At 35.4% G+C, this 25,134-nt stretch overlaps 2 protein-coding genes across 3 annotated transcripts in view; both read right to left on the bottom strand.

Annotated features, from left to right (window-relative positions):
* Positions 1-25,134, bottom strand: part of LOC149801828 (uncharacterized) — a 447,130-nt gene that overhangs the window by 111,330 nt on the left and 310,666 nt on the right. The gene's annotated exons all lie outside the window — the stretch shown is intronic.
* LOC149801830 (secretory carrier-associated membrane protein 1-like) overlaps positions 1-25,134 on the bottom strand; it is an 87,806-nt gene that overhangs the window by 42,733 nt on the left and 19,939 nt on the right. For both annotated transcript variants that reach the window (XM_089956199.1, XM_089956200.1), the window contains one exon: positions 169-309. In XM_089956199.1, coding sequence (XP_089812325.1) covers positions 169-309 — 141 coding nt within the window. The remainder of the gene's footprint in view (positions 1-168; positions 310-25,134) is intronic.

The following is a 25,134-nucleotide window of genomic DNA, read 5'->3' as shown; positions in this document are numbered from 1 at the left end:
AAACACTCAGACAAGCATTCATAGAATTCTCAATTATTCTCACTAAACCCCTTTCTGGCACATAACATGGGCAGCTGTTATGGACCCCACCTATTGCATTATAGTGGGATTCACATGTAACACCAATGGATCTCCATCTAATAGAGACAGGACCCACAAAAGGTTTACCTCCTGTCTCTTCTGGAGTTCACTAGTATCAATCCTTTGGGCTGCGTTTGCGCTGTATGGTGGTGGTTCCTCTGAGGGCTGCATGATGGCGGGCTGTCCCATTGACTGGGCAGGCCTAGGAGGAGGTATTGCAGCTGGTCCCTTGAAAAGAAAAAGAAAAACCAATCAATCATAAATTTTTTATGGTGTTTTTTTTTCAACAATCATAATTATTTTCAACCTGAGATCCATACTTCTTAACTCATTCAGCCCTAGCAATGTTATCAGTATGTCTGCTGCTATGCCCCATAAGCACTAAGCTGTGTCTAGCTGCTTGTGCCCCAGAGTTTTTATCTGTTTGAAAAATTCTGAAAACATCGTGCACATGCATTCACTCTTACCTTAATTTCTCTCATTTCCAATTAAAATCCATTAAATTTTCACCAATTATTCTAAATGAATTTGTCTACACAGTGATGTATTTTTTTTCCCATTTGTCCAAGTCTTTCACAACTTATTTAAACACTATTTACAAAATTAGGTGCAACGTTTATCTGCAAGAACTCTATCATCATCGCTGTCAGCATCCTCATCTTCTGACGATTCAATCTCAGAAACTTCTATGTCCAAATCTAAATCTCGCAAAATATCCAACTGCCAAACATAACTTTTCTTAGCTTGCTCAATAATTTTTAGATCAACCCCGAGAAACTCCTCCTTTTTGCACTCATTAAAAATCACTCTTACATTGCCATCATTTACGATTTTCATGAACAGAACATGTGTAGTGAAACTGCTCTCAAACAGTAACCCTTGGCTTCTGAGCAATTCAAATTTCCACAAATGAAAGTAAAATCATTTCTGATTGGTTTAATAGTTGTTTAGTTCCTGGGGGAAAAAAACGTTTGTAACCAATCAGAGACATTGTATGTAACACACATTCATCACGACTGCAGACAGGATCGGCCACTGAATGCAGTAAAAAAAGACACAACTAAGGCGGGATCGGCCATTGAATACAGAAATGCGGATCATGCCTACAGACGGAAATCGGGGCCGAATGAGTTAAATTATAAAAAAATTTGACTGGTAGTAAATCATGGAGTTCGTTACAAGTCTCAGCAGTGTAACTTTAGTCATAAAGAGCAAATGAAGCCTAAAAATTTGGATTATCAATTTAGAGGCTACATAATGAAAAGCAAAAGTGACTTATGTTCTTCCACATTTTGAACGTACACAAGAGACCTATGTCAGTAGGACATTGTTCATCTTTTTAAACTGGCATACAATCAAACTTGTCAAAACTCTGACAATAGGTCCCTTCTCAGTGGTTATTCCCTGGGATCATCAGCTAACAGTCGATCCTGATATAATTTATCTACAGGTCTAGGAGGCTGATAAACCGCAATCACTGGGGAAAAGAAAAGGTATCAGGATGAGTCATGACAGGAAGAATAATTCTGAAATGTGGGAAGGTGTGTGCATGTATTTGATCGCACCTCAGACTTAAGGCATCCATCACCCATGCCTTCTGTCTGGCACTGGAGAGACATAAAAACAAAGCTTATTGTTCAGCTTCACCGTGAACAAGTCTACCAATGGCCATCCCCACAAATGAAAATGTTTCTCTGCAAATGAATGGTGTAGAGACCATTCCATGAGAACTGTTTACCCATCTGGACACGGTGTCTGCCAGAACACTACTCAAGCCTGAAAAGTGGCAGATTCAGAGTAATATCAGAATAAGTTGTCTAAACTTCTAAGCAGAAATCTGAGCAAAGTCACAATCAATGTGTTTTCTGTTGTGACCATGACACAGCAATGCCTTGTGCAGTTGATGCACCCTTGAATATCTAGAAACACCGCCTACATTTCTAGATTGTTGATTAGAATGGATGCTTCTTTTGAAGACAACAGGGCCTCCACAACTACTCTCTTGGGCACTAGGCGAGCCCCCAAAGCTTGAATCTGAGGCATCAGTGTAAAAGAAGTATAATTCCAGTGCATGAATCAAACTCCAATCAGAAGCCTGTACAGATTTTGCACCAACTCAGATGGGAAAAAAGCTTGGATCCAAAGGGGATCCTGGGAAAGATAGTGATCCTTGTGAGGTTTCCAGTTAAAAAGAAGCATGAACTAGAGGGGCCACATATGAATCCATCCAAGGGGAAATAAATCCACTGCAGCAATCTGATCTTACAGGGGAGAGAAAGGAAGAGGTGCACAATGTTGTTTTCTTATCCAGTCTTGTTAAGAAAGCATGTGAGATTCTATTGGAACGAGAACAGGCTATTCTTTGACAGGTGAGAAAATTCATGCCCACATAAAAAATTCTAAGAAAGAATACGACCTGACCACCTGATCAGGGACAGGACTATTTGAACCACCGTCTCCCAACAAAGAGACAGATCCTTCAGATGGTCATGTCTGAGGATGTTGTGCATCAACCAGTCATTGAAGTATTGGATGAGAGGCACCCATAAGGACTTTAAATAAGACGCTATTACATCACATTGTTGATGGCTCTGTGAGTGAAAGCTGGACAAAACAACACTTAAATTGAATGATCTCCATTCTCAGACAAAACTACTGAAATTACACGTGTGCTGGGAATATGGGGGAGGTGAAAATAAACATCCTGGAGATCTATGGAGACTGACCAGTATTTCAACTTGATGGCATCCTTGACTGAGGTGGTTATCTCTTGGATCATTCTTCCAAAGGGAACTGGATCCCAAGGATGAGCTGAAACTTTCATCCTCTTTCTGTACAAAGAAAATCCATATAACATCCCAAAAATTTTTATACTCTTCACCTTCTATACTACACCATTTCTTATAATCATGTACACATACTCCAGTATAGATACCAGCTGGGACTGGTTTATATGGGGAGGTGGGGGCTGAAAGAGGTGGAGGGTCCTGGAAGTACAGCTAGTAGCCCTCTTTCTTGTAGAAAGGATCCAATCACCACCTAAGAGATGTGACCAAGCCTAGGCAAAAAGGTTTAATCTGGCACCTTGTGGAACATAAAGTAAGAGAGAGACTAGGCAGAAGAAGGCTTTGAAAAAGTTTGAATGGTTCCCTGAACAACTCTTTGGAACCTAATATGAAACCTGGATCCAGATTAAACAATGGACGAGCTAGCTTGCAGAGTTGACCACAACAGTAACATTTTCCCAATTGCTGCCATTATTTTGCAAGTCTTATCTGTATGGCTCATTTTAGTAAGACCTGCGGTCAACTCATAAGGGTTGGTAAAAAGGGTGCCCTGCAAATGACTTTTGTTATGATCCAACAAAACTTTTGAGAACTCCAAGGCCACATCACTATGGAGGCCAAGGAACTCTCTGTCAAGAAAATTAATATCACACTAAACAGTGTCATGGAGGAAAAAGAAAGAATGAATATTCCTGCAAGTGGGCATAAATTCATTTGTGTAGCAAAATGCATGTGTTTATGTGTGTGTGTGTGTGGTGTGTGTGTGATTTATTAGATTTTTGACGTAGCTTTAACAATTTTCCAGTTGTATCGCTATGATGTCTGCAGTGTGGCAGTTTATAGTGATGTCTAGCACTGGGGCATCATGCCACAGACATGTAGCATGATGTCCCATCCAGTCACATTATCCTGATACCAGGCTGACCAGTCCTAACACTAACCTCTTAATGCTGAGAGTCTAGCAAGGCAGCTGTTAGTATTGTAGTAAGGACTTTTTATTGACCTGTTTTCCAAATTTCTAGTCTTGTACAGTCGTGTTGAATAGAATCCACATCTTCCAAAACAATACAAGCAGAATCTTTACAGCACACTCACCCCATGGCCTTATGGGCATTAATCATTTGGTTTAAGAGGTCCAGCTCAATGCTCTATGTAAGTGAGAACAGGTATTTGTGTTTATGCAAATTAATTAAATGATTATTTACAGGACTTACAATTAGTTTTAGATTTTGAAAATGCTGATGATATTAGAGACAAGACAGTAGATTAAGTTTCTCTAATTAGCAAGAGTATCTTATATATAGATTTTAAAGAAATAGATATTTTATACTTGAACTCTGACAATCTTTGCCAACCCTTACACATAGACTACATTTATTTAACATTTATATTTTGAGGAAGAGGTTGAAAGTGAGTGTGAGTCTGATCAGATATATTATAATCATTTATATGTTTTCAAATCAAATTCTAGACAACTCATTAGTGAGATATCAAATCTTTAGTTTAATGTAGGAAACAGATCTATGTACCAGAAACAATCAAGCCAGTTATAGAAATATGACATCAGGATGTCTCCTGTGAAGTCCGCTAGGCTGATATATATACAGAGGCAGAAAGGGTTAGAGAGAGCTTTTGAATTTGAATTAAATAAATATGTACCCTAGATGTTTGTTTGTTGGCTCTACCAGCAAATTCCCCAATGTAGCTGTTGCCACCTATCCTACACAGCCACAACAGTATCCATTTTTTTTTTGTATGACTCAGCCAGTGTTTGAACCCACTCCCGCATCTGGGGTGGACATTCTAACCACTAGGCCACCAGAGCAGTATGTGTGTGTTTATGTGTGCAGTAACTAGCTGTAAAGCAGCATACCACATATAGAAAAATGCCTAATACTAATCAAGGAAATTGGTCTGAATCTTTGGGGTTTTCTTGGTCTCAATAACCAACAGGGTTAGTAGCATATTTCATTCAAAATTGTCAAGGTTTTTTCAAGGTTCAAAATCGTGTTTTTCAATGGGCATTATTACATTAATTTTAAAGGATACATAAATGAAACTGTATGTAAACACAGGTTAATACTCCATATAAGGAACATTTCTTGCAAAAAAAATTTTTTTAAAACAATATAAAACATGAAGTCAATAGCATGATCACTGATATCTTTCCCATTAATATTAAACATCCTACATCTGTGCATAAAGGTCTCGGGGAGGTGGCACCATTCCCTTCCCCAGGAACAACTAGCAGGCTACGGTGCAGTCAGAAAAAAGTGGCACATGCACAACTGTGCATACACCACTATAATTAAACTCAACAACAACATCTGGGCATTAGAATAATGTAGTCACTAAACAAAGTTCATTTTACACTGTCTACCCTATACTATTTACAAAGTCCAAAATATTCTAGAGTGAATTTTTAGTTCTTGTAGCTTGTTATCAAGCTGCTTTTTTCAAGAGCTCCAAGTTGAGCGATTTTGTCCTTTTCACTTTTCCTCAAATTATTTTGATGTCATGATAAAGGAAATTTTCCTATGGATCTTTGCTTTCAGTGCATAGTCGTCAGCAACAGCTGTCATTGTCTTAATGTCTTTCTCAGTACCTTCCTTTCTTCTTCATTCATTCCCATAAACAAAAGACATTTTGTTATATTATTGCCTACTTAAAAACAACATATGGATATTTTACACAATTTCATATTAGATATATTAATGTGTTTCTCAGCTTTGCTGTACTCTATATTTTTAGATTTATCATGTTCATTGCAATTATCATTATCATCTGTTCTATTTCCACTCAATCCCAAAACAGAACTGGACTGAACTATTTTCATAATTAGTTTCTAATTTAAAACTTGAATCTCTGTGTTCACAGACATACCTCTTTCATGAAAAATGATTTCATGCTGAAGGCTTCTTACTTTGCCTGTATTAAGGATCATTACAAGAGCTTGTTTTTTTCCAGCTGCATGTGACCGTGGAACACACTCTCCCATTGCATGCAAATCAATATCCTTCTGACATAATTTGCATTTTGCAAAGCTCTCCGAAAAAGATCTCATAATCCAAACTTTATATATTTCTTCATCTAGCCACTAAGTTGTAATCTGCAGCCAGCCATGCCATAGCAAATGATTCAAATTTAAACCACTACTACATCCGGGCCCATACTATCGGAAGTTCAAAATGTATGACTGCGCAGTGGCCTGTTGTGGAAAAAGTTCCGCTCCAGCACAAACTTAGCGAGAGATTGTTTTTTGGGGGGGTTGTTTTTCTCTTTTCTTTTTATTAAATTCTGTAAAATGAAAACTATTTATTCAATCCTTTTGGTTTCAAGAAAATCAAAGCTTTTCAAAGTACCAAGACAATATTTATAATTTTCAAGATGTTTTCAAGGCCTTGAAGGAACAATTCATTTTTCAAGCTTTTCAAGATCCCCTACAAACCCTGAACCAAAATGCTCCAACAGTCACATACAGGAAAATGCATACTTTACTATATGCATCAAAATAATTATAAAAATTAGATCTCTCTTATAATTAGGTTATTGACACATCATTTCCATGAGAATGGTTATTTTTCTATAATGATAAAAAACTGTTTTCATATTTTCCCATTACAAAAAACAAACAAATAATGGGATACGTGTGGAGACATCCATGCAAATGCCCAGAGTTGGAAATTAAACTCTATGAACTACTAAGATTTGACAGATTTCACATTATTATTCAACAATAAATTGAGATCAAATTAATTAGGAACAATTATCAAACTTCATTTGTTAAAGGCTGGACTATAATTAGAGCTGTTCTGTTTAAGTACAATAAGCCAAGTTAGATGACTTCATGTGATACCAACATACCTTTCCCAAGCTGAAACATTATCTTTTGATACTAATATTTTATGACAGTGTTTACAATGGTCATTGCCTGATTTCTGCAGAACATCCGCTTAAGTCTGGTCTTTATTAGGGAAGGGCCATTCAATTTTCTGATGTGGGAGGGGGTAAATGCCTGAAAACAACTGTCTTGCTCTAATTTGTAGTACTTATATATAAAGGACACAATGCTAATTCTTTTTCTTATACCATGAAACAATTTTGTCTTGTGCTTCATGAATGAACAAAAAATATATCAGTTGGAAAGAACAATATAGCCCCATATTGCACATGCAGTCAGAATTGAACTAGTTCATGTTTGTGTACTTGTATATTCAGCCTCATGACTGAGCCATTACTGCTCAACTACTAAACACTTGGTTGGCATTCAAGTTTAAATCTTGTGTTTTTTAAACAGAAGTGGTCATCACCTGGAATTTAACTGTCGCGAATCTCAGAGTAATTCTTTCATGTTTAAATAGCGGGATAAATTTACACTGATCAAGAGATGCTCAACAAGATGTGCCTCTTGTCAAGTCATTGTGAAAGTTTTTTCTTAGATTTCTTTGAATAAAGCAAAAGCATAAACTTATTGCAAAAGAAGTCAATCAATCTTTTTATATATAATACACAAGACTTCTGAAATTATTTTTGATTGTCCAAATATATGATCAAAATAAAGATCACTTGATTCTTGAAATCATATCTGATTATATATCACTCTCGACATCTCAGTCTTTCCCTGGGTTGTTTTCACTTATTGTCTATTCAAATGTTAAATCAGTTATGTCAACCAGACCCTCCAGTGGAGTTGCCACTGGCATGCCTGCTGAGGCATGGTGGTGATTAGTAGGTATTTATCTTTTCATTGCGAAGTGTTATTGCTGAGCGAAAGTAGAGAATAAGTCCCCTCCCCACTGTGATGTGTGGAGTTTCAAAAAATCATGTGAGCTGTACTGTATACATCTAGAGCACATGTTTTGATATCTTGGCCACTGCTTCTAACAGTCTCTGAAATACAGCTCTCTGATCCCCTCTTCTAGTGACCATGAGACAAGTCAACTCCATCACCACTGCTGAATGTGGAACCAAAAACATCCAATTTGGGCTGTGCCCTGAGGAGTTTCTCAAAACTCGAGAGGATCTAAACATCCGATGATCCATAAGGTTTTGAACACAGATTGGGGGCGGGGGATAGAGGATATCAAAAGTATCCATCTCTTCCTCCTCCACCACCCAACTTACTGAGTGGAATGAAGAAGGCAAACCGAACTGATCAGAAGGACCCGGTTTGAGTTTTTTCCAGTAACTCTTCAGTGTCCACAAAAATCAAGTTTGTAATCCTGTCTCCACTCTTTGATAAATGAATTAGAAATTTCTTCTCAGTATTGCAGGTGGTAAACAGCAATCCACCTCCCCTTCCCTCAATGGTTGGAGGAGTTTGTGAAGATCTTGGGCATGGGCACTCCATGGAGCCATGGCCAAGTCATCCATGATTGCATATTCAGAAAAGGAGCCATGGTGGGATCGAGTCCCTGAGTAATATAGGACTTAAAGAGAAGCATTGAAAATAGATGGATATCGACCTGATCCCATGCATAATTTGCACACTTGAGCATCCTGGCAATTTCTCTGGACCTAATAAGGGTTCTTTACTGTCATTTAATATTTTACCTGGTTAACTGGTGCCAGTGACCAATCACTGAACAATGACCAGTCAGATGATGCAGAAATTGTAAAACATAGCCTGTTTGAGAACTTGACTGCAATGAAATGAGATCTTTCTTGAACTCGAGGTTTATCAGCATGAGACAATGACTGCGTTTCCCATCTGCTAAGTGGAGGAGAAAATAAAATCCTTTAACTTGGTACTAACACCAGGAAAAGATACATAAATGCAATAATAGGTAATGTATACTGCTACAAAATGGCAAATTCTGACCAGTGATGCATGACGCTATGAAAGAAAGCACAAATGGTCTTCTGGCCAAATGAACTAAAACTTGACGTTAAAAAAGAACTGCTACTATCATGTATCTTTGGCACTTTCGATAAAATATAGTTCCCTAATCCAGCTTCTACTTGAGACTGGTTCCGTACTTTGGTCCCAATAAGACTCTTCTTATACCTTCTATACTTGCTTATAAGTCGAGTCCAACTATAAACCACACAGAACCAGATCTGCCATCTCACAATGTGCATGCAGATATGGGTCATTGCAGTTTGCTAGGAGTAATCAAAAGAATAAACAAAGACTCTGATCTACTAGTACATTATGCAAAAGCACATCAGGGTCTGTTTGCTGTTGGACTCCCACAAGCAAATATATATTGTACTAATGGAACCAATATATACCAGACAGCTACAGTATATAGTGTGGCAAGCATTTCTGATCCCAACAGTGTAGATTATGTAAGTTTCAGTGCATTCTTTATCAACATCTGAAATACTTCCTATCATCAAAACAGCTGATAAAGCTGAGAGCTTCGTAGCATACAACAACATATCTTGAACACATGACTATATGATTGAGACAAATGAACAGATGAAACATGACATCAAAAGACACTCAAAAATATCTGGAAAACTTCAATAATTACACAAATTCTTATCTACAAATACTGCACATCAATATACAATGAACAATTTGTACAGACCTCCATCTAACACTTCTGCTGAGGCACCAAGTCTTAGGACCTAATAAATGCGATTATTGATTGAAGACTTACTAGGAAAAGGAAATATCAATAGCAACGTCCTTTACATACATGTACATATACATCCTGATATAATCAATGAATTGTACAGACACTTGCCAGGCTAGTCACAAATCTTGGATGGTAATACCAGCTGTTAACATGTCTTTTTTGTGCAGCTTGAAGAAATATATCAGGCTGTTCTCAAGTCTTTTTGTGCAGCTTGCAGAAATGGATCGTAATGTATGCCATAAATGCTGCAAAGTCAGCAATGTGTCAATAAAACATGAAAACAGAACCAACTGCATCCAGCAGCTCTGTTCAATTACTGATGTCCTACCAGTTCTTGACAATAATACAAATATTGTTGCACTTTCAGTATGCTGTAAATATCTGAACATTCAAATTGGTTGACTTTTTTACCTTTAATAGGAGGCCCAGGTGGCAGAGTGGTGTAAGGTGCTCACATTCACCGGTAACTGCCATATCGCCACTTTCTGTGTGGGGTCAAGTCTTGGGCTTAGTCAGTACGGATATGTGAGAAAGCTGTGCCTTTAGCTTCCTGAAGGGTCGGTGGTTTTTACAGTGGCTTTCCAGGGTTCTTACTCCACCAAGTATAATGGCAACCAATTATTGTATATATTGTGCCAAAAATGGCATTCAATCCTAAAGAACTACATAGCAACCTACTAGTACCTAAATTGTTCGATCAAAATAATTTCCTTTACAGGTTATTTGTGAAAATAGCCTAATTAGAACTGAGGTCCTCACCCCTTCTGAAAGAGTTCTTGTTGTCCACTTTTATGATATTATGATATATTCATTTACTTGATTTCACAAAATGCATTTACTTGTACATTTTTATATGTAACATCTTGGAAATGATAACCTTCACAATATGCACCATTTATCCAAAAATGGTGGATCTTAGAATATTGTTAAACTAACATTGTAAACTGAGTAAAAGCAGCTGCTATGCCTGGTTTATTAATTTAATTTTAAAATGCATATATTTATTTAGCCACCCACAACATGTACATATAATAAAATGATCAGTGCTCATTTCCCCTTACTGATACCCTTTTGTGCACATTCAAATTCAATGGTTGCATTGCCCTGCAGAGTAATTCATATAAACAAGATTGATTCATTAACATTCAGGTTTATTAAATAAACATACTTAGCTGCTGAGTGTTGTTCTTCAAACTTGGACAACAACTAATGGCTGAGACGACACAAAAACAATATAACTTTCAAAATAAATGTTCATACTTTGTGAAAATCATGATGTGTACTGGCTGCTAACAAGAGCTGGTAGGACACCAATATAAACCATATCTTAATGAAATTAAAGTTTAGCTATAAAAAAAAACTGGTCCTGGCCTTCCTAAACAACTCATCAACTTGCAAGGATTCTATAGTATTCACCCACCCTCCTGGAAGCTTGTACCCACCAAATGATTTTAAAAAACAAAAGCATCAAGGATATAACATTTTTTAAAACTTTTAATTTCATTCGTCAATTTATAATATCTAATCTGTTGCCAGGATGCCACTAACACTGTCAACTCCTTTATGTTTCAATCCAAAAAGTGAGATTCTTCACCAAGATGGCAACCATATTTGTGTGGGAAAGTCTATTTTTTAAGACAACAAAAGTGATGTACATGTATTTCATCATCTTTGATATGCCCCAAATAATTCTGTAAATTTGAAAGATACATACCTTTTATTACCTGACTTTTCTATTTGTTAAATTTTTTGGTGACTATAAATGGATGCAGACAGAAGTTTTATCTTTTCCCTTCTATGTATGTGTAATCCTAGCAACCTCACCCCTTAACTGAAAATGGACTTTTTCAGGAACCAGAAAGACACGGGTTTATTTAAACAGCGAAAACTCCATTAGCTTTGAAATGCGAACAAGATGACAAAATTAGAGACTTCATGATGATAATCATGTTAGAAATTATGAACTGATAAGTAAAATGACAAAGTTTTGTGCATTTTCTATATCCTGATGCCTTTCATTTTTAAAATCAGGAGGGAGGTACAACTCCCGGGAGGGCAGGAGAATACTCTTGAGTGATTGTAAACAAGGCCATACAGGTACCTTAGGTCTCACCCCCTCGACACCAAAAAGAAGTGAAGTTATTTTACAAGACAGACACTTAACTTATTAACTCCCCCAGTGTTAAACATGCACTCAATAGCTTAAATAGTAAGCAGTGTAAACAACATGCAGGCTTCAGACATTTTAATTAAAAACTAGATTACTATTTTATGATAATAGGAAGTGCTGACAGTACAAATAATGCATACATGTATAATAATCATGCTTTATTTAGATACTATACTGTTATGTATATTTGATTTAATTATCTGATTTAATATATACTTATTTCAATTTAACAGTTCGTCAGTTTTAAATTTTTTGTTTATTACGTGCTATTGTAATGTAAATGTATTCTCTAGAGATGATACATTTCTCAGAAAAATAGTTTGACCTTGACTGTTAGTTTATAAACAACAGGCATTGATCTAAATCCTGACCTTGTTTCAACATTCCAAGCATCCAAGTAAACAGGTTTCATTTTATTTTAAAATAAGTGTTTGTTGTTGAGGTCATGATGGGACTTCGTCTTTAAGATGTAAACAATTTTTTATATTTTTTATTTCTTAGAGTAAAATGATTGGTTTTTGTCAGGGTCACAGTGGGTGTACGTGACCTTTAACAATGTAGTTTCCATAAGTTTCTAGAAGATGATCATATGACCCCTCGTTTACGTTTAGAATACGATTTAATTCATGTTTTGGAGACATTAATCTCAGTTGCAGCTGGGCCTTTTCTTACACTAGAAGTTGTTGTTATTGTTGTTGTAGGGTTTAACGCCATTTTTCAGCATACGATAGACTATACATGGCGGCCAGTATAAATGGTGGAGGAAGAACCCGGGAAAACCCCGGAAAGAACCACTGACCCACGAGAAACACTAGAAGTTGTATGTTGTGCTGTTTGGAGTTATTTCAAACTATGTGGATTCAAATGGATTAATTCTGCTATTTTCCTGGAAAATATGTGTGCTCAATTAAATTGTGGATCAAGGACAGTTTTTCAGCTATTAAAAACCGGAGTGATAATTCTTGTTTCTACAAGGAACTGTAGAATTCAACACTACAGATTTCACCATACGTCATCGTCTTCCATCTTGGATTCTTCGTCGGGATTCAAACTTGAAATCAGTAGAACATTTTGTTATTAGGACTACAATTTTATTCTTGGATTATTTTTGGATTTGATTCTTAAAACCGTAAGTTCATATTTTTTCATTTTTACAGAGCTTTTCCAGGGAAATAAATTACTGTATTTTTTCAAAGTTTGTTGTCTTCACTCTTTTGTGTGTTACTGTTTTTTTGAGCCTAAACATGTGACATAATAGATATATAAAAAATCACTTTCATAAAATTTTGGCAAATTCTGCTTTTTACACATAAATATATCTGCCACATATGATTTCCACTCATTAATGCCTCCAAGTACACAATACTGTATCAAGTATGGATTAATGTATAGTGTATGTATATGTTCTGTAACAGGGTCTAACAGCACATTGGCACAATGGTTATATGGTGCCCATGAATGGTAGAAGTTGAAAAATTGAAAATATAAAGAATTGCACAAATTCAGGAGGATAAACCCATTCAAATATATGTAAGCATCAAGTTCCGCAGTACTACAATATATTTTTAAAAATTGTCCAAATCTTCCAGACAATCATGAGGTGCAAGAAAAAGGAAATATTTTTAAAGATGTTAAAATTAGGTAAAATGTCTATAAAAAAGAAAGGTAACAAATATAAAAGCAATAAAATATTGGTACCCCATTGTTTAGTTTCTTAATAGCATTTACATAATGGTAGAGGTTCACCTTTCTGAAGGTGTGCATAAACCTGATATGTGTGCCCTATATATGACTGGCATAAAACCACCACATCTATGCAATTTGTCCAATAAGTTATCATCAAGTGTTGAGTTCAATGTTCATCTGCAGACTTTTTATTCTACCTATCATGCAAATCAAAAATTTAACTTAAATTTCTTTTTATCCAGTAGGATTAGTAGACTGGGAAAGGGGTAGGTATTATATAACCTCCTTTTAGCCACAAACTTGACAAATTTTCAATAAAGTAGCTGACCTGAAAACACCATGGTACAAATGAAATCAACATTTGATAAACTTAAAATTGCAACTGATGTTCAAAAACGATTTAAACATGATAGCATACACATGCCATAACTACTTGCTTAAAAGCCGAGTTGAACTGCAAACAACAATGAATTTGATCTGTCAAAGAAAAATGCACCTGTAGATCAAGGTATATGCTATTCATTCTCCTGAGAATACTTTTAACAAACTGCACAGATCCAGATCTGAAAGTGCATTATGTGATGACAGATCTGTGCAGTTTTCAGCTGTACTCGACTTATGAGTACATTTGGTATGCTTATGTCATTACTCTTGACTATAGCCATTTTTGTGCTAAAATTAGAGCCATTCAAAAATAATTTGAAGTGGTCCACATGTAACAACCTGTTTCATGTTTGTACAGAAGAAAAAGGTAGCTGTGGATAACTTATTACTAGAATATGCTTTGGTTCTTGCATGCAAATCACGTGGAATGTGACAAAATTGTGTTAGCATGGTTTGTTAACTTACTTCTCTATAATGATATGTTAATTAACTGCGTTTACAATTATACCATCCAAGTCACTAAGTTTAAATTTTTAGAGAGAATTCATGGGTCATGCTACCAGGCAAACTGGGCAACAAAGTCAACTGAAAAACATAAACTTTGCCTTATTCTGTTAGGAAAGTGAAATGACTTTGTCCTGCGATATTTTAGACGTACAATGACTGACAGTAATGACATTTGGAATGCTCCCTTGCTGTAGCCAGGAAGTTTTGACTGTTGTATTTATACAGTGTTGATAACACTTTTGCCAACAAACTCTTGCACACTGACAGGTGTGTCTTAATAGCTAACAGACTATTAACCCTTTCCCAAGCAAGATATCAATGCTTGATTTCCAGATGTTAGACCTACTGAACTATTTGATGATAAAAATATTTCAAAATTTAAACTACTGTAGTTAGGACATTTTTTTACAGCATAACTGGTGAAGAACACATTCTAATTTAATTTTTTTTAAGCCAAGATTTGACTACAGTGTTTGCATTATTTCCTTTATAAAAACAGTTTCAAGCTGTAAGTGTACCTGCAATGGCAGACATCCATGAGACTATTAAATACCACTTCATTAGATTCTGTTTTTGTAAATAACTGGGCAAATCAATTAAGGAAAATATATAATTCAATGAAAATAAAATCTAAATACATATTATGTAATAGAAGATTTAGCCAAATAATTTCATGATGTAGGTTAGAAACATATGGAACAATGCTATGTCGTTCAATAAGCAACAAAAACAAATTGCTGCAAGATCATGTTTGTTTTCTGATATAATTCATTTTTGTCAAAATAGAAAAAAGGATAGTTAAGCAAATACTATTTTTATCAATGCATGTCATATATGTCATACATAGGCAAATAACAAAGCCATAAATATGCAGTCCTATCAATGGTGTTACGTATATATATATATATATATATATATATATATTCATTTATTTGTTTGTTTGTCAGTTTTAATTTTTTATTTTTCTTACATGCTATTGTGTAATATAAATTTATTCACTAGAGATGATACATTTTCAGAAAACTGTTTGACCTTGACTGTTAGTTTATAAACAACAGGTGTTGATCTAAATTCTGACCTGGATTCAGAATTAGTAAACAAAGTTCTATTTTATTTTAAAATGATTGGTTGTTGTCAAGGTCATGATGGGACTACGTGGGTTAAGAAGTAAACACTTTTCATTATTATTTTTATTCTGGGAATAAAATCATTGGTCTAATCAAGGCCATATTCTGTGTATGTGATATAAACTTGATCATATGACCCCTCCTCTGATTTTGCAACTAGGGGGAATTTCTAAACTGCATCTTATGATACAATATAATCTTTGTTTTGAAAGACATTTCTCAGTTTTGGGCTTTTCATACTGATGTCAAGTTAATTGTTGTAGCCAGATTTGAGCTATAATAATTCTTCAGATCAGCTGGATTTCAAAAGGATTAATTCTTTACTCCCTGGAAATATTTTGAGGAGTGCTCACAGAGAAATTTTGGAAAGACACTGCTTACAAATTTAATTTGGATTTCCAACACCGGAGTGCCATTATTTGCATTTCTACAAGGAACTGTAGATAACCAAAGTACTGACTACAGCATACGTCATCGTCATCCATCTTGGATTTTTCATCAGGATTCGAATTTGAAATTATTAGAACATTTATTACTAGGACTTTTACAATTTAATTCGTGGATTATTTTTAGATTATTTTTGGATCTGATTCTTGAAACCGCAAGTTCTTCTCCTTTGTTCATTTTTAAAATTTTTTCCAGGAAAATAAATTTGTTAAATTTTAGAAAGCTTGTTGTTTTCACTCTTTCTGTGTTACTGTTTATTCAAGCCTAAACAGGTAACAGTGGCTTGTTCTAACGAAGCTAGAAAGTGAGTGGTTAAGAAAATCCCTCTTTTAAAAGTAGATGCACTCACATGGTGCAAAAACTTGTTCTAGGTTGTCTCGAGTCGGTTGGAAAGAAGGGTCTAGTTCGGCCATGTATCGACTTTAATGCTTCAGTGTGTTGTTTATGAAAAGTTAATGTTTTATCAACAACAGTGATGGATCAAGAATCTGATGAAGTACAAAGAAATATTACTGCAAATTTGATAGCAGGAAGTGGACTTCGTGTTCGTTGATAATTGATTTAAATCGAAGGTATATAAAAAAATGTTTAAATGTATATCCGACTCAGCATTTAAAATGGATGAACCAGTCATCAAAGATGAATCAGTATGTGATTATCAATTTTATTCCTATGACGCAAGACAACCAAATCAACAGGGGCGTATCGAACTTCAAAGTTCAGGATACAAGCAATGTTGTTAGGAAATTTTTCATGTGCGATTCCACTGTCTCACATCTTCGGATTTTGCAGAGATGCTAGAAAAGTCATCTTTGGAGTTAGACACACAGTTGTACTCGTAAGAAAAGGTGATGATAATGATGCGATCTGGCGAGGGGATGGTGGTAGAGTAAATATAATGTGGATGCCTGTGATGATTCCATCGGTCACAGAAGAAAAAAAATTATTGTCTTTTATGGATCAAGGCGGTAAATCATTGCTATCATGGTTAACAGTAACCACAGATGCTGTTCAAAGTACCGTTAGAGGTATATTTACATGGCATATAGCATCACAGCAAGGTGTTTCTGCGCCACGACATATTTTTATTGCGCTGCAAAATAATTGGTTGAACACTCAGAAAAGTTCACATGTGATATTTGACAATTTCTGTGTTAGCGAGGTTTCGTTGAGGATAAACGGACAACAAGAACCATCCGAAGATATATCATTAAATTATACCATGAATCATGTGGCACGCACATATCATCGTTTGATGACATTTATGGGATATGATCTAAACATAGACACAGGGCTGCAAATATCACAGATTTTACAAAACTGTATCCAATTTATTACTTTTCGCTGGAGCATCTTGATTTATCCAAACAATCTGTAGCTGATATACACTTCCGAGCTCATGTTAATACCCCACCAGTACTCTCGGCTGGTCCACCAGTTGTTTATGGTCCTTACAGAGCAATCATGGTTATACTCTGCGACAAAGCGATGTTACTTGAAGGTGGTAGAGGTCGAATGAGAGTCGTAGATGCACCAGTGGAAAATCTTTAATCACCATTTGGAAAATGGCAAGTATTTATTATAAAATGTCATACAGTCATGTTAAGGTAACTCGGACTCCCAGTCAGGTGAAAAAACTTCAATCAAATTCAACAAAAAACGGGGGAATAAAAATAACGTTAAAACAAGATCAGATTTCTAGTGGTGGTCCAAATAAACTGTCACTAACCAAGAATCAGATAAAACACTTAAATAAAGCACTGAAATCAAAAACTGAAGTTCAACTTGTTCTTTCTCCAAGTGCCATTAAAGATATGGTTAAAACAGCAGCGTTAATAGCTGCTGCCGCTCCAGCTATAGCAAAAGCAGCTGCATTACGTGCTGTTGGAACTGCTGCTGGAGTGGCATTAAAGAAAGCAACAGAAAAAGGATATAAAAAAAAGGGATCTGGTCTAAGATTACCAGGATCTTGTTGGGGAAGAGGTCTGAGGCTTCCAGGATCACTTTGTTAGACACTCCAGCATCAGATTTTGATTTACTTGATGCTGCTAAACAACTAAAAATAAAAAACTTCAGAGGTGTTTTTATGCGACATCAATTACGACATCAACCAAACAGGTATCATTAATCTCGACTTGAATTCAGGACCTGGTACTCATTGGGTATCATATGCAATTGATCCATGAGGAATCGTTTATTTCGATTCGTATGGGTTAGCTCCACCGCGTGAGTTTATCAAGTATGTCACGCCACTTCACACGCTAGTTTGGTATTCAACGCTACCCACACAAACAATGACAGATCCGTCAATATGCGGCCGTGAAGTAATTAACGTACTTAATGCTATATCAAAATCATCCAAACTGCCACATACAGTCGTGCATGATTATACAAGCAACCGATTCATTTTAAACAGATTTTAGATCTTATATAATGGTTGATATTTACAGAAGAAGATCTTCTACCGGCGTTTAAAAAAAGTAAGATGACATTGATCTGTCGAAGTATGCAACTAAAGATGAACTCACTGATATTACGAATCTCGCTGGAGTTGATGACCCAGATGAGGTTGTTAGTTCTCAGGATCGATATGGTAAGCTAAAAACTAGCAATATCAGGTGGAATGATATAGTTCGACAAGTACTTGGTGTGGTCACAGATAACATCCCTGTGTTTACTAACAGCGGAAAAATCAAGGATTCAAGTATATCTTTTGCAACTATCAGAGACGAAATTACAAGAAGCATTGCTAATCGCTTAAAAAATACCGGTGACACAATGACAGGAGAACTCAGTATGAACGGGAATAGGATAGTAGTTTTAAGAGATCCAACAGCCGACGAAGATGCAGCAACAAAAAAACATGTTGATGTTAACTACAACACCTTTGATGGTAAACTATCCACGCTGCGGGAAGAGTATGACGTTCATGGAAACGCATTTACAAATCTCCGTAGAAATTTTAGAAAACTTAACAAAACCGCAGAAGAATTCTTCGGCACTCCGCTCACCGTTGACACAAAACTTTCTGATATTAAGACGAACATCGACACAACAAAAAAAAACACTCTAAGATATCAAAAGTAACATCGACACGATCAAAAAAAAACACAAGATATCGTAGCGAGGATTCCTGAGATCGTTGATAAAATTATTTTGATTAAAATTCCACCTGGAGGTACTCCCAGGCATATTACCAACATAGTATACACAGTACCATCTGGATTTGCAACATGGTCACAGAAAAATAAAACTCTCAAATATACCTCAACAGTCACTGGTGTGTTCAGTGCTGCAAAATTTGAGATAATTACAAAGTATCTATGGCGACATTAAACCGATAGGTTTTCCAGGATTGTAACTATAATGTTAAAAAGTGGAACCGAAGAAGAATTTATACTGGAAGCAGATAATAAGACATTAAATGCAGCATCTTACTGGTGGTGTTTGGAATTTGTAGCTGAAACACCTCAATTATTTACTGCATAAAATAATAATGAGTACCCCAAACGACGATGCATCTCAATACAGGTACAATCAAGCACGTGAATGGCAAACATCACTGAAAAATATCGTCGAACAATATACGGTAAAAATAAAAAAAATATCGACGACGACTAGTTATCGCTGACGTAATTGTTTATTCAGCATCGGCTGTTGTTGCTGGAACCGGTGTGATATTATCAACAATGACAATGATGGTACCAGTAGCTGTGACAATCTGTATTTCAGCTACGACGACGATTGCAGGTGTTCTTATTATTGCAAAAAAAATATGTACTTACACGAATGAAAAATTATCCGATTACATGATAAAATTACATACAGTGACAACAGCATATTCCAAGTTATCTTCACTGTTATCAGCAAGCCTCAGTGATGGAATAATTTCTGGTTCTGAGTTTTCAGAAATGATTAAAATATACAACTGCGCTGGTATTAAAGGTACGAGTATTAATAATGACATCAGTAGAGCTACTCGAGCAGATCGTGACAAACACAAAACCGCACAAGAACTCAAGAACTACGATTATAACTGTGAGCTCGACTAATCCTGAATTTAGCATCAATTTTCCAACTACAATTCCAGTAAAAGAAATCGCACTAGCACAATTACAAGTATATCATAGTTGGCCAAACATCAAATCGAAATCGTTTGGTGGTACACCAGCAAATAATTCACTTGTATTTGCTAATAAGAACAAACCCGATGGAACTCCCGATTGGCAGGTTGTTGGAATACCAACTGGTAGATATGAGATTGAAGAGATCAATGAAGAATTTGAACATAGAATAAAATCAATAACCGGAAGAGAGTCAAAAATATCAATAACATTCCATGAACCAACAGTGTCTTCTACAATCGAGATAAGCTCTCATGACCATGCCGTGGATATATCTCAGAGTACAATCAGAACGGTGTTAGGATGGCCTGAAATTGCTCCGGTGGCATTACCGATACCACCAGAACCTAAAAAGTCTGACTATGTCACGGACAAGCAATCATATCATGATGTAAATCCATTGTACAAACAAAATCTACTTTATATAAAAAGTGTAACGTTGATCAATGATTATATATGGTGGGATTTTGTTAAGCTACTTCCAAAGGACGAGGAGTAATAGAAAAGGGTAAACCCATCAGACTAAGTGATATTATTGAATACTTTAAAGAAATTAATCAATTTTACTACTGCAGCAGAGAGAGGGATGAATTCCTTGACCTGACCATCTTTTACTGCAACTAGTGACTGGAACATCGCTGCCTGAATTTGTTTTATAAACCAGTATTCAGATGGCAGTGTATAACCGCCATCATTTTTACGTTCTTCTAAAAATTCAAAATTAGAAATAATTTTTTCAGGATTCAGTTCATCAGATATATTAATACCGTACATAAAAAGTTTTTAACAAAAATAAACAGTAGCATGATGAGCGGTTATCTTTCATAGGGGACCCTTTAGAGCCTGTGTGTCTCCATGGGGTCCTTTCTTTGAGATCTTATGGTCTTCTCAGCACCCTATGATCGTTTCTTTTTGGCCACATTCTTTCTGAATGTTTTTGTGGGGTACCCTCAATGAGATTTACAGCTTATACATCCATGCTACTGTTTATTTTGGGGGCGTCACAATTTCTTTCATAAACATATCTCCAGTGAATTTTCTAAGCGAAACGAAATGTTAGAATATTCATAAGATTGTCTATGCACTTCATTCATGCACACCTCCCCCCAGGACAAACCCCAGGGTGAGTGCAAAATGCACTCACCACGTGGCTTGCGTGGCGAGAGATGTACATGAATGCTTTCGGGCTTTATATATGAAAAACCCTATAAATCGGTACCGTCGACAATATGCCCATTAAGAGATTCGAACCGCTGACCCCCAGAACAAGAATCAGCTGCGCTACCATTGCACCATGGCTCTAATCTGCTTGTACAAAAATTATTATATAGTTTAGCCATCACTAAAGAAATCAGTGGTTAGTATTTTTTCCTAAAATACAACTGAATTTTAGTTCTGAACACATGAATTCAGAAGAAATACGCCATATAAACGTATTTCTGCTTAACAAGTCAGATTAAAAAAATTAGTTATTTTCAGGATAATATATGTACCCGAAAATAATTCGAGAAACGTTCTGGCTATTTGTTGTTTGTTTTATTAATTACTATCGCAGGAAGAAATACAGATGAACCAAGAAACCGAACGAATTTAATAAAATAAAAATATTGTTTCTTGAAAATATATTGTTTGTGCTTAATAAAAAGATCACATGTACCATAATGACAGTCACTGATACAAAATAACGGAAAATATAAGGGAGATAACTGATACTCTTTCTGTAAGCCAACGGAAAATATAAGAAAGATAACTGATACTCTTCCTGTACGCCAACGGAAAATATAAGGAAGATAACTGATACTCTTCCCTTAAGCCACTCTTGACAAATTGAAATTAAATAAGTACGGTTTGTCAAATTAACGGTTTCTCAACTGACTTTAGAAATACATATAAAAAAACACAGAAAAAATATTATTTACAAGTTTATACTTATGTACAACAATTTTCTGCTTACACAGAGTGCTTGTGATAATATTTATCTGCGAGTGTCTTGGTCAAGGGGAAGTAATTTTATTACATGAATATACTCAATGGAGTTATCTCCCTTAAATATACTGAAATTTATATTTTAACATAGAATACTAAAAAAAAGAACAATTTATCGAATTTATGATATAATATTACGGGTTTTCACCTGACAGAACAAGGATAATTAATGCAAATTTTTTTATTTATTTACAAGTCTGATATTTTATCGTAAATATGTATGTGGGTCTGTGACATGGTCAAAGAGAGGTAACTTAATTACACGAGTACACTCAATGGAGTTATCTCCCTTAAATACACTGAAATTTATATTTTAACGATATAGAAAAAAAATTAAATAAATAGTTAATAAATATAATTCGAGGTAATTACTTACTGGCTTGACATTTTATCTCCCTAACAATAATAGAAAACAATTTTCTGTTTATATTTTTCAAAGAAAGTAGATTTGTATATATTTTCTGTGATGTATTTTACTACACACTGGTTAACATCAAAATATCTCGCAGCTGCATACATTGATTGAAAAATTCTCTCTTCATTTGTAAATTTAATCGCTCTCCTTGCAACTGTTTTTTTTAATATTTACCAGTCCCTCCCCATGCAGAGTTCTCGCTTTGTGTAATAGCCTGAAGATTAGAAAAAATATTATTAAGTTTATTTCCGTCAATATGATCGATCACAAGACCATCTTTGATCAACCCCTTGTGCCACTTGTATATGAAATGATGACAAAGATAAGTTTTCTTCCCAATAGTAAACATTAGATAACCAGTACTGTTAACAAAACCAACTGGTCTCTTCAACCTGCAATTTCTAATCATATCATCACGATTTGATTCGTAGTTCGTTATTATAGGATGCTTCACAAATTCATGGTTCATTTATATAATAATACTATTTGTTTAAATCATAATTTGTCTGAAAACTTATTTAGATAGTCCTCCACTGATGTTATAGCATTGTTACTGTTATTATTTTTATGACGCCAAGAATTTCACACAGATGGTGCATCTCATGTATGGTCAACGTTCAAGATTATATGCAACAAAGATGTCATCGACGCTACGATGAATGACAAACGAGCGGCAACTATCATTAACTACCTTGACAATCGCAAATATCTTTTCAGAATAAAATTTGTTGTGCAAACAGAAACAGATGATTGGATTATCCGTGACAAATATGATCCTGTCCATGCTAATAAAAAAACTGTCGTACTAAGTAAAGATTCCAGGTCTACTGACTGGTATTGACAAACCGTATTATGAGCGAGCGTATCCTGTAACAGCAGTTATTTATGGAATCTATCCAATAAATGAAAAACCTAGCGTTGATAATCTGAAGCCGATGAAATTTTCAAAAATAAACTGTGAAGCTGAATGAGTAACAGAACATTTTACCGTTTCGTCTCGTGGAAATGGTTAAAGATACCAGGGCATCTATCAAAGATGTCGCTGAGTTAGGAAAAAAATTAAAATTCCCAATAACTGTAGCGACGATAACAGGAGAGATTTTGTATGAATCAAAATATAAATCAAAAGGAGCTTCGATTGAAATCATTGATTATAACATGCACGCGTGGACTAGCGCAGTAACAATATTTCCAAAAATTCGAACTGTTAAATTTTACTGCGGAGATATGTTTGATTTTATTAACGAAATAAGTAAAAACGATCCTGTGTTAGTATGGTTGTTTCAAAGTTCTGAAAATGATGTATATTGTACCGAAGAAATAAGTAAATCTGATCAATTCGTAAGACCGAATGGAGTTATTTATCAAACAGATCTCCACGAGAAAATGAAAAATCTTGCACTGCAATATACTGATGATACTGAAGAACTATTGAGCAACTGTTTTACTGTTCCGTCAGTTGCGGCTCATTTTGCTAGAAAGAAAAATTTATGGAACCCAACTAGATTTGATTTTCTTGATGATATAATATCGAGATGTGTCGAATACTGACACGGTGGACTATGGAATACTAAATACGATCATAAAGATGTTATTTCGGTTGATATGGTTGCATGTTATCCAGGAAGTTTTCTCGGATACGGAGAGTGTTCTGTATATTTTAAGAGATTCGGTCATCCGACACACAAAATGACGTGAGTATCGATAAATGGACCATTACCGGATTTTGACTTAACTGGATTTGCTTGTATCGAGACATTCAAGTTTGCTAAAGATCTCCATACGATTTGCTATGTTTGGTTCGGTAGGCATTTTTCAGAAAAACGCTGGGTACCAATAGTACTATAATGATATATGCTTGATTGTGCGATATTAATATCGCTGACGATCAGCGAAGCAATTGTATCATACCGGAAACAAACTGAAGTTTGGTTAAGACAACAAAAGGAATATTCCCATGATGAAAACCCAGATAAAACAGATTACGAGAATAAAATCGCAAAAGATCTTGGCAGAAAAATAATAATTGGCAAGTTCACCCAAGGAGGATCATATGATCATAAACGATATTGTACAAGATTGATCATGGACGATGTTGAGTTAGATTTTATAATCGCTGATACAACGAATAGAAACATGTTTATAAATTGAGAAATAACGTTCTTGCCAAATGGAACTAAATTAGGTACAATTGTGAGCTATATGGGCAGTGAGTCACCTCAATATACTCATTTAAGATCATCAATGTTATCGTACGTTTCGATAAATCTATTATCGATGATAAATAAGGTTTCTGAGTTTGCTGTCAGAGTTGCTACGGATTCGTTTTATATCAATAAAAAATATTTAGGATTGTTAGAAAAATTAAATATAGACACTTGTGCATTGTGGGGTTCGTGGAGAATAAAAAAAGAAAGCATACTTAATTATTCCGAATCAGCTGATGTTGCGGTTAAAGATATTTATTGTAAAAAAATATCAAACATTAAAGCTATCGTTTGCACCATCGGTGTATGATCCATTAACTAGACACAAGACAGTTTATCTAAACGGACCTGGAAGTTCTGGTAAAACTACTCGAGCGATCAAACTATTTCAGAATTCAGATATGATCGTGCTAACACCTACACACGGACTCGCACGAGAAATGAAACAACGAGGAGTACATTCATTTACTTATCACAGCTTCTTCTGATGGAAGGGTGATACATGGACTCCTAATCGAATGGGAGAAAAATATATTCCGAGGATTATTGTTTGGGATGAAATATGTACAGTATCATCAGAAACATTAAAAACATTTCTTGATTGGTTATTAACAAGAAATACTGCTG

This window comes from Sinohyriopsis cumingii, chromosome 4 (genome assembly GCF_028554795.1).
Source record: "Sinohyriopsis cumingii isolate HCF-2022 chromosome 4, ASM2855479v2, whole genome shotgun sequence".
NCBI lineage: Eukaryota > Metazoa > Mollusca > Bivalvia > Unionida > Unionidae > Sinohyriopsis > Sinohyriopsis cumingii.
This window is presented reverse-complemented; position numbering and strand designations above follow the sequence as displayed.